Source organism: Eptesicus fuscus, chromosome 1 (genome assembly GCF_027574615.1).
Source record: "Eptesicus fuscus isolate TK198812 chromosome 1, DD_ASM_mEF_20220401, whole genome shotgun sequence".
NCBI lineage: Eukaryota > Metazoa > Chordata > Mammalia > Chiroptera > Vespertilionidae > Eptesicus > Eptesicus fuscus.
In genome coordinates, this window is record NC_072473.1 from 79,072,713 (window position 1) to 79,089,251 (window position 16,539).

At 41.3% G+C, this 16,539-nt stretch overlaps 1 protein-coding gene across 1 annotated transcript in view; it reads right to left on the minus strand.

Annotated features, from left to right (window-relative positions):
• The window catches only part of GUCY2F (guanylate cyclase 2F, retinal), a gene marked incomplete at its 5' end in the record, with an annotated part of 158,497 nt that overhangs the window by 43,292 nt on the left and 98,666 nt on the right, over positions 1–16,539 (minus strand). Inside the window, 3 exon segments of the mRNA XM_054719256.1 lie at positions 8,285–8,421; positions 10,783–10,932; positions 16,237–16,419. Of these exon segments, the coding sequence (XP_054575231.1) occupies positions 8,285–8,421; positions 10,783–10,932; positions 16,237–16,419 (470 nt within the window).

Genomic DNA, 16,539 nt, shown 5'->3' on the forward strand with positions numbered 1-16,539 from the left:
CCAATTCTTGGGCAGTGGAAGGTTCCTTGACCTCTTCAATATGACCCAAGATCTACATGGTAAGATCTAACCCTATTTCTTCCCATGGAATCCAGGAAGAATGGTGTTCCCTATCACCTGCCCTTCATGTTAGTCAGGGCAATGTAGAAATTCAACTGGTCTTGTCCTATTCTATGCCCTGATTCTTTAGAAGTGACTGCATACTATAGATCAGGCATCCTCAAACTATGGCCTGTGGGCCACATATGGGTGTTTTTGCCGTTTTGTTTTTTTACTTCAAAATAAGATATGTGCAGTGTGCATAGGAATTTGTACATAGTTTTTTTTAAACTATAGTCCAGCCCTCCAATGGTCTGAGGGACAGTGAACTGGCCCCCTGTTTAAAAAGTTTGAGGACCCCTGCATAGATTTTCTTTTTTTTTTCAATTTTTTTATTAAGGAATTATATGTGTACAAATCTTACCATTGCCACTCCCCACCCCACTCCCATATATGCCCTGACACCCCAGAGTTTTGCATCCATTCGTTATGCTTATATGCATGCATACAAGTCCTTTGATTGACCTCTTATCTCCCCCACCTCTCCCTAACCTTTCCCTTGTAATTTGACAAGTCTGTTTGATGCTTTACTGTCTCTGTATCTATTTTTTGTTCAAGTTTATAATGTTATTTATTATCCATAAATGAGTGAGACCATGTGGTGTTTTTCTTTCATTGACTGGCTTATTTCACTTAACATAATGTTCTCCAATTCCATCCAGGTTGCTGCAAATGATGAGAATTCCTTCTTTTTTATGGCAGCATAATATTCCATTGTGTAGATGTACCACAGTTTTCTGATCCAGTAATCTGCTGACGGGCACCTAGGCTGTTTCCAAATCTTAGCTATGGTGAATTGTGCTGCTATGAACATAGGGGTGCATATATCCTTTCTGATTGGTGTTTCTAGTTTCTTTGGATATATTCCCAGGAGTGGGATTACTGGGTCAAATGGGAGTTCCATTTTCAGTTTTTTGAGGAAAATCCATACTGTTCTCCACAGTGGCTGCACCAGTCTGCATTCCCACCAGCAGTGCACGAGGGTTCCTTTTTCTCCGCATCCTCACCAACACTTGTCGTTTGTTGATTTGTTGATGATAGCCATTCTGACAGGTGTGAGATGGTACCGCATTGTTGTTTTGATTTGCATCTCTCGGATAATTAGTGACGTTGAGCATATTTTCATGTGTCTCATGGCCTTCCTTTTGTCTTCTTTTAAAAAGATTCTATTTAGGTCTGTTGCCCATTTTTTTATTGGATCATTTATCTTCCTTTTATTAAGTTGCATAAGCTGCCTGTAGATGTTGGAGATTAAACCTTTATCAGTGATGCCATTTGCAAATATGTTCTCCCATGCAGTAGGCCTTCTTGGTGTTTTGTTGATGGTTTCTTTTGCTGTGAAAAAGCTTTTTATTTTGATATAGTCCCAGTTGTTAATTTTCTCTTTAGCTTCCATTGCCCTAGGGGCAGTGTCAGTGAAGAAGTTCTTTTGGCATATGTCTGAGATTTTGCTGCCTGTGGATTGATCTAGTATTTTTATGGTTTCCCGTCTTATGTTTAAGTCCTGTATCCATTTTGAGTTTATTTTAGTGTATGGCGTAAGTTGGTGATCAAGCTTCATTTTTTTGCATGTATCTGTCCAATTTTCCCAATACCATTTATTGAAGAGACTGTCTTGACTCCATTGTATGTTCATGCCTCCTTTGTCAAATATTAATTGAGCATAGTGGTTTGGGTCGATATCTGGGTTCTCTGTTCTGTTCCTTTGATCTATATGTCTGTTCTTGTACCAGTACCAGGCTGTTTGGAGAACAGTGGCTTTGTAATACAGCTTGAAATCTGGTATTGAGATCCCTCCTACTTTATTCTTCTTTCTCAGGATTGCTGTGGCTATTTGGGGTCTTTTTTTATTCCAGATGAATTTTTGGAGAGTTCTTTCAAGGTCTGTGAAATATGCCATTGGTATTTTAATGGGGAGTGCATTGACTCTATAGATTGCTTTGGGTAGTATGGACATTTTAATGATGTTGATTCTACCAATCCATGAACATGGTATGTTCTTCCATCTGTTTACGTCTTCCTCTATCTCTTTTTTCAGTGTCCTGTAGTTTTCTGCGTATAGGTCTTTTACCTCCTCAGTTAAGTTTATTCCTAGGTATCTTAATTTTTTTGGTGCGATGGTAAATGGGATTGCCTTTTTAGTCTCTCTGTCTGTAAGTTCACTATTGGTGTATAGAAAGGCCATAGATTTCTTGGCGTTAATTTTGTATCCTGCTACATTGCCGAATTCATTTATTAAGTCTATTAGTTTTTTGACGGAGTCTTTCAGATTTTTTATGTACAATATCATTTTGTCTGCAAATAAAGACAGCTTTACTTGTTCTTTTCCAATTTGGATGCCTTTTATTTCTTCTTCTTGTCTAATTGCAATGGCTAATACTTCCAGTACTATGTCAAACAGGAGTGGTGTGAGTGGGCATCCCTGTCTTGTTCCTGTTCTTAGGGGAAATGTTTTTAGTTTTTGTCCATTGAGTATAATGTTTGCTGTGAGTGTATCATATATAGCTTTTATTATGTTGAGGTATGAGCCTTTTATTTCCACGTTGTTGAGAGTTTTTTATCAAGAGAGGGTGTTGGATTTTGTCAAATGCTTTTTCTGCATCAATTGATATGACTATGTGATTTTTATCTCTCAATTTGTTTATGTGATGTATCACATTTATTGATTTGTGGATATTGTACCATCCTTGCATTCCTGGGATAAATCCTACTTGGTCATGGTGTATGATCTTTCTGATGTACTGCTGGAGCCAATTTGCTAGAATTTTGTTGAGGATTTTGGCATCTATGTTCATGAGGGATATTGGTCTGTAATTCTCTTTCATTGTGTTGTCTTTATCTGGTTTTGGTATTAGGGTGATGCTGGCTTCATAGAAGGAGCTTGGAAGTGTTCCTTCCACTTGAATATTTTGGAATAGTCTGAGGATGATAGGTTTTAGTTCTTCCTTGAATGTTTGGTAAAACTCTCCTGTGAAGCCATCAGGCCCAGGGCTTTTGTTTGACGGAAGCTTTTTGATGACTGCTTCAATTTCATCCATAGTTATTGGCCTATTGAGCTCTTTAGATTCTTCTTGATTGATTTTTGGAAGGTTATATTTTTCTAGGAATATGTCCATTTCCTCCAGGTTGTCCAGTTTGTTGGAGTAGAGTTGTTCGTAGTATTTTGTAACAATCCTTTGTATCTCAGCGGGGTCTGCTGTTATTTCACCTCTTTCATTTCTGATTTTGTTTATTTGGGTCCTCTCTCTTTGCTTCTTGGTGAGCCTGGCTAGAGGTCCATCAATCTTGTTTATCCTTTCAAAGAACCAGCTCTTGGTTTTGTTGATCTTTTGTATTGTTTCTTTGGTCTCTATATCATTTATCTCCGCTCTGATCTTTGTTATTTCCTTCCTTCTGGTTACACTGGGCTTTTCTTGTTGCTGTTTTTCTAGCTCTTTGAGTTGTAGGGTTAAGTAATTTATTACCATTGTTTCTTGTTTTTTGCAATAGACTTGTAGAGCTATGAACTTCCCTCTCAAGACTGCTTTTGCTGTGTCCCATAGGTTTTGGATTGTTGTGTTTCCATTGTCACTTGTTGCCATGATGTTTTTTATTTCTTCCTTGATCTCTCTGGTGACCCAGTCCTTGTTTAATAGCATGCTGTTTAGTCTCCATGTGTTTGATTTCTTTGGATTGTATTTATTGTAGTTGATTTCCAGTTTTATGCCACCGTGATCTGAGAAGATGCTTGATATAATTTCTATCCTCTTGAATTTGAAGAGACTTTGCCTGTGACCCAGCATATGGTCTATCTATGAAAATGACCCATGTGCACTTGAGAAGAATGTATATTCTGTGGCTTTGGGGTGAAATGTTCTGAAGATGTTGATTAATTCCATCTGGTCTAGTGAGTCATTTAGGATTGCTGTTTCTTTGCTTATTTTTTGTTTAGAGGATTTGTCCAGTGGTGATAGTGGGGAATTAAAGTCTCCTACTATGATTGTATTGCTATTAATGTCTCCCTTGATATCCTCCAGGAGTTTTTTTATGTATTGGGGTGCTCCTATATTGGGAGCATATATGTTTACCAGAATTATTTCTTCTTGTTGGATTTCTCCCTTTAGTATTATGAAGTGGCCTTCTTTATCTCTTGTTATGGCATTTACTTTGAGGTCTATTTTGTCAGATATAAGTATTGCTACCCCAGCTTTTTTTTTCATTTCCATTTGCCTGAAAGATATTTTTCCATCCCTTCACTTTCAATCTGTGTGAGTCTCTTGTTCTGAGGTGGGTCTCTTGTAGACAGCATATATATGGGTCGTGTTTTTTTATCCATTCAGCTACTCGATATCTTTTGATTGGAGAATTTAGACCGTTTACATTTAAAGTTATTACTGAAAGGTATTTGTTTGTAGTCATATCTATTTTTGTGTCTGTATTCCTTCTTACCTGTTTATTTCTTCTTTTTACAGTATTCCCTTTAGCAATTCTTGCATTGCAGGTTTGGTGGTGATAAACTCCTTGAGCCTTTTTTTGTCTGCAAAGCTCCTGATTTCCCCTTCAATTTTGATTGATAGTCTTGCTGAATATAGTATTCTTGGATTCAGTCCTTTGCTTTGCAACACTTTGTATACCTCCTTCCATTCACTTCTAGCTTGTTGTGTTTCTGTTGAGTAATCATTTGACAATCTGATGGGTGTTCCTTTGTAGGTAACTCTCTGTTTCTCTCTTGCCGCCTTTAAGATTCTCTCTTTATCATTTATATTTGCCATTGAAATTATGACATGTCTTGGTGTGGGTCTTTTGGGCTTGATCCTGCTTGGGACTCTCTGTACTTGCGTAACTTTTATCTTTCCCATATCCGGGAAGTTTTCTGTCATTATTTCTTCAAATAGATTTTCTAATCCCTGCTGCTCTTCTTGTCCTTCTGGCAGCCCTATTATACGCATGTTACTTCGTTTCATGTTGTCCCGAAGCTCCCTTAGGCTTTCCTCCTGCTTTTTAATTTTTTTCTCCAATTCCTGCTCAGTTTGAGCTTGTTTCTGTACCTGATCTTCTAACTCACTAATTCGGTCCTCTGCTTCTTGTAGTCTACTGTTGAAACTTTCCATGGTGTTTTTTATTGTAGCTATATCATTTTTCATTTCTTCCTGATTCTTGCATAAGTTGTTGATTTTCTCATCCATCCGATGTATAAATTCCATGACCATTACTCTAAACTCCTTTTCAGTCATGTTTCAAGCTTCAGTTTCACTAATTTCCTTTCTTGGCGACTCCACATTTTCTTTCCTCTGTGAGTTATATCATTTCCCCATTCTGGCTATCACCAGAAAGCTCAAGCTTCCGTTTGCGTGGACCTGGGCCGTGTGCTGTGGGGACTTCGCTCCACCCGAGTTTCACTGAAGTGCTCTGACACTAGGACGTGTGGCTGCCTTTGGTTGGTGGGAACCAGACTTGTCCAGGGTCAGTGTCCCCAGTGTTCCATGTGGTCTCGTGTGCACACTTAGAATCAGGGGCCCTGTCTGCACCACACTGTTGGTATGTGCCGAAAATGAGATCCTTATCATGTGCCAGGAGTCAGAGTTTCCCTGTGTCTGCACCAAGACTCGAGTGTCAGAGTCTCTGTTGCCTTGTGCGGTTTCTCGTTGAGAATCAGGGTCCCTGTGTGTGCATGCACCAACAATTGGGGACACTGGCTCTTAGGGTGAATGTGCTGTGAGTCAGGGATCCCAGGCAGCTGTGTCCGGCGTGCCAAATTCCCTGAAGTGGAGCTGCGTCCTGTGTGTGCTCTCTCTACAGAGCCAAACCGGCTAAGGTGCACACTCTTAATTTCCTGAAGGTGAGCTGGCTCCGTGCACTCTCCCAGAGTCCCGGAAGGAGGTCGGAGTCCGTCCTGAGCACCAAATTCCCCAAAGGGAAGCCCCTCTGTGCAAGCTCTAAGATTCCCCGAAGGGGGAGCTGTGACCCGCAAGCCAAATTCCCCCAAATTCTCCGAAGGGGAGCCCTCTGTGCGCACTGACAGATTTCCCCGACAGGGAGCTGCTTCTGTCTCACGCGCGCCAAATTCCCTAAGGGGGAGCGAGTCCCTGTGCAAAGCTCTTCATCTTGGGCTAGGAGCGGGTCTATCAGTTACTGTGGCACTATCGCAAGGCTGAGGGCGCTCTGCAGCTTGGGCGAGGGGTGGGTCTATCAGTTACTATGGCGCTATCTGCACGCCTGCGAGGAGGGGGATAGGCTCTTTGACTCATGGAAATCTGCCGGGAAGTCTGGATTCTTGTTGTTTGTTGGTCTGAAGCTGTGATAGCAATTCTCTGTCCCCAGGGTCCTGGTTTGTGTCAGAAGCCAGGATCGGAGTCTCAGGCAGCTCTGTTTCTCAAGATGGCGTGGTCTCCGTGTCCGCACCAGCCGCCGAGAAGTGTCCGCTTTGTGCGCGGGGCTCTGCTGTCTATGACTGCCTGGTTAGGCAGCCCCTTGGAAGACGTGCAGAATCTAACTGACCCTAGCTCATACACACACACACCACACACATCTACACTCTCCTCTATGGGTTCCTCACTCACACTCTCTCTCTCCCTACCTTCCTGCCGGTCACCATCTTTTTTTTTTTTCTGCATAGATTTTCAATACGCCTTTCTAGGACCCTTCCCATCTACAGAAATAGGGAGCCTGGCATAGCATTGGAATAATGATGAGGTAGTCCCTCCTTGTTGCAGTATTTAGCATGCACAAGGCTGTGTTCACAACAAAAAGTTTTGCTGGGCAGACATCTAGGAATCTGTCCCAATGAACCCTCCTCCTATATGGCTGGGCCACACATCTGATACTCAGTATGCCAAGGCCAACACTAGTAGATTTCTTCTGAGCCTGGTCCACATCTACAGTCCACCAAAGTCCTGCTGATAATCTCAGTAGCCATATTAGATGCTTTGGGCTCCCCTTATTGCCTAATCCAGGGATTCCTCACAGTCTTCTCTCCATTTAAATTTTATTAGCTATAGGGAGTTGGCAGACTACCCTTGTCTTTCAGACAGTCTAAACTTCCACTGAAGCATTTCAGTGAGGACAGCTCCAGCAATGTCTTCTTTGAACGTCCCATGATATACAATTCCTTCTATCACCAACTTCTCTGCTGTCTTCTGAAATAACATATCTAGCATCAACACAAGGGCAAATGCTTTTTCTCTTGATTTATGGGAAATTTTTAGTAATATGACCTTCATGGTTTTTTTGTCTTTTACATACTATTAAACACCTGTTTGAGTGTCTTCAAGAAAGCCAGCTAGGTTAATGGAGGCATTGTTAACTGGGGACACGGATGAGTTCATATGCAAGGCCTGTCAGGCTTTCAATCCAACTCTTTCTTTTTTCTGCCTCAGATGCCTGCCACTCAGAAAGCATCTCAGTGCTGTACTCCAGCCAGGCTCAAAAGCCTCTTCAACAAAGCTAACACAGCACTCATAGAGAGCACCCTGAGTTTCAGTATCCTATAGTTTCAAGAAAACACTAAACTGCTGGCTCCAGCATAGGAACCATAAAATCCCTTAATAGAACTTTCTCTGTCCTTTTCTCATTTCCCCCTTTTAGTTCCCCACTCTAAAGAAAGAATCAGCCTTTTTAGAAATTTCATATTTTTAAGGAGAGAGTTTATCACTTTACAGGTACTCTTGCTCAAGTCATTCCCTAGAAATCAAAGGAATCTCCTGCTTTTGTACTCCACATTTACACTTTCTTCCACCTTGAACAACCTTTCTAATACCTATATTCCTGACCCTCCAAAACAACCCACATTGCTTAAATAGTATAGTCATAATTCTCTGTGATCTTCAAAGTAATCATGACTGTATGAAGATACCCATCTATTCCGTGATACTCATCTTGAAACAGTCTCAATGCTAGTGCCTTGCAAATGCTTGATGGTTCAATTCCTCCACTGAAAAGTTTGTTAGGTCAGATTGTGGATTGTCTGGAACAGAGGTTCACATACAGAAGAGCACAGAAACCAATGCTTGTGCTCTTTGAGGATGTGCTGGGATGCTCCAGTATGAAAGGCCTCCAAGTAGCCACCTCCATGCTTCTTTGCCTAAAGAAGTGTCTTTTTCTCTTTAGAGTTTCCTTCCACGATATGACAAGAATCCAAGGAGTTAATATGGGATAGGCTGGGTTCAAAATGGCTGCTGAGCAGTGTTAAGATTCACAGAGCCCTTACCTGATTAAATATTTAATGAAAAGTTGGTTGGTGTTCTGAAGACTCAGCCCAGGACTTCTTCATCAGCTGGAGACATTCTGGAGGGGCATGCTCAGGAGGAGCTACTGGTCTGTGCACAGGAGGAAGCTTAAGTATGTCTATGATTTTTACCCAGAAGCAATAATAGAAAGGTGTACAAATCATGGGAAAAGCACCAAGACTTAGCAAAAACAAGTGAGTTTCAGCCAAAAAAGAAGTTCTTGGTCAGCAGAAATCACAGAAAGCCCATCTCCTTGCTTTCTGCTTTGGTGACATGAATATAAATTGTATTTGAGCAAATGTTACATCAATTGAAGGCAAACAAATGGTTAGTTGAGGATGGGGTAAAAAAATTAATCAATTGAACTACTGGTATCATTTAGGCACAGCTTCATTCTGCTTCTGCTAGGTTTTAGATGAGGCCTATCAGATGCCAATTATAAAACTATAACTCCAATTATCTGACTCCCTTCACTCATCCACAAATTATCTAAGTTTTCTTATCCCCATAGAAGACACAATTACCACCTCACCCCCAGAAGGTCTAAGACTAACTCAGGTCCAGGCTATGGGTCTGGCAGACCCCTAGAAAAAGGGGATTTAAAAATCCAGTAGATAGTTCAGAACTTCATTGGTATCCTCCTGGCTGTCCTTGAGCTCCATTTTGGAGGAACGTTTATCAGACTATGGCCTGAGTGAATACTTTATATGCATTGTTTCACTTTATTCTCATTACAGACAGATGAAGTAGGAACTCTTCATTTCTCAAAAGGGAAAACTGAGGCACACAGAGAGAGTAACTTACTCAAAGTCACATGGATAGTAAGTGAACAGAATTCAAATTTGATCCTAGGTAATCTCAGTCTATAACATTGTTCTTCTTGCAAATGTGTCAAACCTCAACTGGGAGTTTTAAACTCTTAATTCAGACACAACAGCCATTAGTGACCAGAGGTCTATATCAGTCCGACTGATGTTTTTACAAAGGGAGAAAACTCCCTAGAAGTAGGAGAAAATGGTTAGCCTTCACTGCCCCCCAGCAACCTGCACTAGTCTCAAATTGGTCTCTGCTTCCAGCCTAGCCTTCTCAAACCATTCCTAAAACATGAATTTGGCCATGCCGCTTTCTTGCCTAAAACCCATTCATGACTTCTTATAACTCACAAAATAAAATCCAAACCCTATATCTTCAGCTCATGTCTTATCCTTAGTCTGCTGTCCACAACCCCAATCCTAACATTCTCACCATGAACCAAACCTTACTTACCCTACCTGTGTGCTCTTCCCATTGGCTATAACACACAACAGTGATGCTTCAGACCATAATAAATGTCCCCTTACCCCATGAAAGAATTTCAGCTGTTACCTCTGACTTCTTAGCTCCTTGTGACATCACACCTTCTACTCTTATAACCCAGGTTTGCTTATACCAGTAATTGTTTCTCCATCACAGCACCCTACTCTCTCAGTGCAATTAGAGTTCATGTAAATCAACCCCTTGAGATACAACTGCCCCATCCACTCTCTAGCAGAGGGAGTCTTTGTTTCTTTCTCAGAACACCATCAAATTGAATGGGTCACTTCTCTCTTAGGTCAAGCATGATTCACGCCCTTGAGGAGCTCACAGTCCAATTAAGAAAATAAACAGTGACCAACAATATAAGTGCTCTAGCAGACAAACATGCAGGTAAACACAAGGGGGGGCACCTGACTCACACCGAAGAGTTCAGAAAAGCTTTCCAAGAGGAGGTGACACAATTTGGATGAGGCAAGGTGGGAGAAAGGTGAGGTCATTCCAGGTACTATGAACAGCCTGTGTGAATACACAGAGGTGGGAGAGACCACAAGGCTTTCAGGGCACTGCCAGTCATGGGGTTTAGGTGGAGTGTGGGAGTGAAGATAAGCCTAGAGAGGTGGTTAGGGGCCAGAATGTGAAAAGCATTATATGTCATGTGAGAAACATGTGTTTTGTTTAACAACTGATAGGGAACAGTTGGGGAGCTTTGAGTAGACAAGTGATATTGGACGCTAAGTAGGGCAAATGGTAACTATTTGGTGGGTTTTGTTTTGTTTTGTTTGCATTTTTAAAATCCTTTATTTAGAAATAAATTTAGACTTCCAGAAAAGTTGTAAAAAATAGTACAATTGCCTATATGCCCTTCACTCAGCTTCCCTTCATGTTAGTAACTTATATTACCACTAGTGACCTGGTGCACAGATTTGTGTACATTAAAAGGAAATTAATTAGAAGGTGGCCAGCAGGGTGGGACTGGGCTAAACAGACCAGATATGCCCTGGAGCCAACCTCCCGCAGTCCCTCCCCAGCTGCAGCACCTGGGGCTGCACCATGGCTCAAAGGGTGTCTGCAGAGTGAGCGGGGTTCCTTTAGCAGGTGGGGTCCCTCGGCCTGGCCTGTGGATTGGCATGATAAACTGGGTCATGGGTGAGCCCCTGGTGTGCTTTTCTCACCTCCTGCTTACCTTGAGCAGGCAGGTCCATCATGCACAATGGGGTTCCCTGGACCGTCACTTCATGCATGATGATGGCAAAGCTATAGACATCTACTGCAAAAGAACCTAACCTGCTTTCCTTGGGGGCTCTCAGCAGTTCAGGGGCTGTCCACAACAATTCTGAAAAGAAAGTATTGTGTAATGAATGCAGGGTAGATTAACTGACAGTATGTGCAATGGCCTCAAGGGCTCCAAGGGTGCTATTTCTTTGACTGCTTTATATTGTTTCTAGAGGCCCATTGCACAAAATTCATGCACGAGTAGGATCCCTAGGTCTGGCCAATGATAAGGGCCAATCAGGGCCTTCCAGTTGCCGGCCAGGGCCTCGCTTCCCTGGCTGCCAGCTGCCAGGTGCTGGCCAGAGTCTTCCTTCATTCCACACCATCCCCTGGTGGTCAGCACATGTCATAGTGAGTGATCGAACTCCTGGCCTCCCGGTTGAACTCCTGAGGGGATACTTCGCATATTAGCCTTTTATATATATAGATTAGACAAACCGGCATGCTAGTGCCTTCCCAGGGTCTGAATCTATGAACCTAAGGAATTGTGCACAGAGAAAGCATACCACTTTCCCCACCCCAGGACCATGCAGGCATGTACAACACATGTGTGGTGAAGGACAGAGAAGCTCAAAGTAGAAAACTATCTGGCTCTTGCTTTCTTGCTCTCTTGAACCTGCCAGTAGCAGTTGGCAGGCTTCCAGGGAAAGGTAGTGCATTACCAGACTGGTTGCCATGGATTTGCTGTTTGCTAAAATCTATATGTGTCTAGTAATTTGATTGGGCTGAAGCTCAGGGATTCATAGGTTGGTTTCTCCAGGTCTTCTCTAAAAAGATTAGAGAATCCTCAGGCCTCCTCTGTTCCTTGAAGAGCAAAAAAGGTATAGCAAATCCTTCAACTCAGTTATGCAAATATTTATTGAGGATCTACTATGTATTAGACACAGTGCTAGGTATGTGCGAGGTGCCAAAGATAAATTAGGCCTTGCATTTGCCCTTTCACAGTTTACAGACCAGTGGATAAGACAGACATGTGTACCCCTAACTGTAATACAAGAGAGATAGTGATGAGGCCCACTATATAGTACAAGAAAATGAATCCATTAAAAGCCAAATTTGACCACCCATAGTGTTCTCTGCATCATTTCAGGCCCCATCAAGGTAAAAAATACATTATTTCTGCTTTCAGAGTGTTATGGCAGTTAGAGACTCAGAAATTTTTTGGGAGGGCCCCTTAAGCAATATATGAAGAAATACACATTAACAATATAAATAGAACAGTCAAAAGTTGGCGGGAGTCTTTTACATTGAATCGTATAAAATTTATGTTTCTATAGGTCACAATGGCTAAATACGGACAATTTCTTAAAGTGCAAATAAATATAAATCTGAACTGATCAACTTAATCCAGAAAAGCTTCCTGGAAAAGTTAAATCTTAAAGGAACTTGTTAAGAAGGTTGAGGTGCAGTTTCCTAGAACTGAGAGGGTAAAGGTTTTGTAGGGATAAAGAACAGTACATGCAAAAGAATAAGAGGTACAAAGGAGCAAATTGCAGATGGGGGTGCTGGTAAGCAGATTAGCTTGGCTGAAAGGAGTGGCTCTGTTAGGAAATAATGAGAAATGAAAAATGGGGTTGATGAAGTGGGGGAGGAAGGATATGTGGAAGAATGAGGTCAGAAGGTGAGAGGCCCTGAGGGCCAAATGAAGGCATTTGGAATGAATACAAAAGGCAGTAGGGGTACAGAAGTTGGAGAGGAATTTGATGAAAACCGTGTACAAGAATATGAATCTGGCAAAATGCACAAGCTGGATTGAAGAACGAGAGAGGCTGGAGTCAGGGAGACTAGCTAGGAAGTTGTTACTGGAAGAGCCAGAGTTGAGGTGAAAGGGGCCTAAAGGAGTGCAGGTGGCAGCAGGACAGAAACCAGAGACATAGGAAGGCTACAATGGGGAAGGAAGTGATAGGGCTGGGGATAAGCTCTATGTGCTCTGAAAAGGGGTGAAAGTTGTAGTAAACAACTGGTTGATGGCCAGATAGAGAGGTTGAAATAATGTTCACTGAGGGGTTGGGGGAAAGTGGTAGCTTACTTTTCATCTTGTTAAATTTGGGGTATTGGGAAGGGAGTCCAGGGGACAAACTTCTATGAAGCAGGAAGGAGAGTGAAAGGTCTGGGATTATTTTGGTTTGTTAGTAAAACCCCGGAAGGAGAAACTCACCCTGGAAATTCTTATTTTAAGCCAATCCTGATCAAAATGGTAGAACAGGGAATTCTCGCATTTCCTCAATCATATACTTATCTTTTCTCTTTCTCTTTTAGGTATCCCCAGTCTTTTTTCCCCTCTCCCCTGCCCCCATGAAAGTCTCTGATACACTATCTATAGTGATTTTGCCCTTATGTCTCCGTACCTAAGTGGACTGATATTTATAAATAAAACTGAAAAGATTAAATGATACTTTAGTCAAAGAATATATTTATGTCTGTGGAATTTCAGGCATATGCTTTTGAGGGGGAGGGCAGGAGGAATATTTGGGAGCAGAGAAAATGGTGTGTGACTTCTTCCTGGCATCCTCTCTCTGCAAATTTAAAAGCACAAGAAGGAAAAGGGGGACAGAACTCTCTGGTAAAAGCTGGATTATTAAATACAATCATTACCAGATAGTATTTTCAGAGAGCACTTAGATGTATGTTGTTAATGGCTAAAATGTGGCTTTATCTGCACTAAAATTATATAATTGAGAGTAGGCAGTAATGAATATACTTACAAAACACCCCATTTCCCCATCCCTACTCCAGCCAAGTAAGAGCACTACATGCCATACTTAAACTCTCAAGAAAACTAGAAAAATTACCTTAGCTTGTTTTGTTTTTAATCTGCTGGAGGCAATACTAACTCTGAGCCTTGCTATGGTGATAAAAATCACCTTTCAATAGTCAGTGTGGTAAAGTACAAAAATAACAAATATGGAAATAAAGAGACGTGAGTTTAAAATCTCAGCTTGGTCACTAATTAGCTCACCTTTCTGAACCTCAGTTTCCCCAAATATAAAATGGAAGTTGAGCCAGATCATCTCTGAGAGCTTTTAAATTATAAGATTGATTAGCCCTATTATGTACAGCAGGGAGCAGCAAGTTACTTCATCCATTTGTTGATGCAGCAAACATTTATCCTGTCTGGTTGAGAAAGGTGCTGAGGGAAGAAAACCTGTTTCTTGCCTTCACGGAGCTTATAGTTTAAATAAGGAAAGAGGACAGCTAATTAAACACACAATACCAAAAATGTATAGTATTACAACAAAGTTCAAAGCCCTAGGGATCGTTAAGAGAACTTAGCCCAGCATAAGGAAGCATGGGAACCCTCTTGAATAAGTGGTATTTATGCTGAGCCCTAAAGAAGGAATAGAATTTAGCCAGAATCAGATAAGTATATAAAAGAGCGGGAAGGGAAGACTATCTCAAGTAATGTGCACAGTGTGTGTGAAGATCTGTAAGTAAGAGAGGGCCTGGTGTAAATAAACAACTGGAAGGAGTTCAGCACCGCTGGAGCATAGAGATGGAGGGAGGTTTGCAAGGCCCAGACCACGCAAGGCTCATAAGCCATGTAAAAGAATTTGAACTTTATCTTAAACCATCGGAAGCCATTGAATGAATTTTGGCACAGCTGTGACATGATCAGATTTGCAGTTTAGAAAACTCCTGGCTGCAGTGTGTGAAGAATGGATTGAGCATCCACACTGCCATTGCAATTTGGAGAGTGAAATGAAACAGAAAGAGAGAGAGGTAGAGAAAAAGACAGACACAGTACACACACACACACACACACACACACACACACACACACACACACACACACACAGTCTGCAACTATCCTTTCCTCACTCTGAGACCAGAGTTACTTAAGTTTGAAAGTTGTCAACCTGTGAATTAAATGAAACATTGGAAACTTGGCATTGTGTTTTATCTTTTGTGGGTAACTAATTTTGATAGGAAGCTAAGTACTTGCCACTCTGCAGCTGCTGTCCCAACATGTTAGCTCTAAGACCAGAAAACTACTCCAAACTTTTAAAGTGGAATCAGCCAAATAATAACCATAGGACTAAGTCTGCAATGAGAACAAGGAGAGAGAGAGAGAGAGAGAGAGAGAGAGAGAGAGAGAGAGAGAGAGAGAGAGAGAGAGAGATTTTAAATTTTTATTGCGATTACCAGGAGCTTCATCCTCCAAAGCATGGATGGATAGAGAAAAAAGAAATTAGTATATGTTTTAATTTAGTTGGATGAAAGGGCTAGTCTGCAGAAGACCAAAATTGAATTCCTGGAAATGCTGCTAAGTAGCTGCATTATTTGAGAAAATATTGAGCCTCAGTTATCTTATCTGTTAAATAAGAATTGGACTAGATGATTCCCTAAAGTTTAATCTCCCACAAGTTTTGTAAAGCACAAAGATGATACCACTTGTCACCAGACTGTCCATCTCTATCTGCACATGTGTCCCTCTGTCTTTCATTCTTCATTTTTTCTATGTAATACACTCAGCAGTTTTAGAACTTATAATGCCAAAGATCCTTTAAAGAATATGAGAATATGTTGTGATTTTATCTCTCTCCTCCTGTCTTTCTTGTGTTTTTCTGTGTTTTCTGTGTCACTCTCTTCTTTGCCCTTGCAATACTGGTTAAAACTTTTAATGCCTGTTTCTTATGTGTATTTTACCTGATTCATTGTTTCTCCTTCTTACTTTTTCTCTTTCTTACTCCCTCTCTTCCATCAGTTCATTTCCTCCTAGTTCTCACTCACTCATTCCCATTCCCCATTGAAGATTTCTATTTGATATGTGATGATTCCTACAGACATTGTTTGGTGCTGCTGCCACTAGTGCATTAACAGAAGACAAAAACACAAAATGGACCTTAATGCCATACCTACTTATTTACTAGAATGCCATAGTTCCGTCTGAAGTCATCCCACACAACCCATAGAGCATTAACTTGCTAGGGGCCCCCTACTTGCTTCTATCTCTCTGACAGAGATAGTGAGGGTAGGCACTAATGATATGCCATTTCAGAATGTGCTTTGTAGGGGTCCAGCTACCAAATTACCTTCCATTCAATCTGACAAGTATTTATTGAGCACCTACTGTGTGCCCAGCACTCAGTACTTTCCTCCAGGGACTCCTGGGGTCTACAAACAATACAGCCTAATCCTGCCACAGCAGGAACTCAACATTATTGCACAGGCTTTGTTCTGAAGGTTAAGCTTTGCTAAAATTACAGCCTACAGAATTCATTCAACTCCTTTGGCTTGGAAATGAGGCTGATTTTTCAACAAAAGTGAGGAGTTGAATCAGCCTGAGGCTTTAATTCAGTGCATATACTCATTTGAACTTTGGAGCTATCTTATGTGCATCAGAAAGGTAAAATACACCGCTTACCTTCAGCAGAAGGTTTCTGTTGGGAGAGTGTTAGCATGTCCAAGATGTCATTAAAGCCATAATATGTTACTTTTAGTACAAAACACCCATCTACCACATAGTTCCGAGATTTCAGCTTCCCATGAACAAACTTTCCACAGTGTAAGTACTTCATGCCCTAAAGATGATACAAACAGGATTTACCTAGCAACTTATTTAACTATTTTTTGCTTATAGAGCTGCTTTCTGAGATTAATGGCATGAGCTATTACGATCCAGAATTCAGCCTTTTTTTTTCTTATATCCTGGCAAATCAAACTCTGA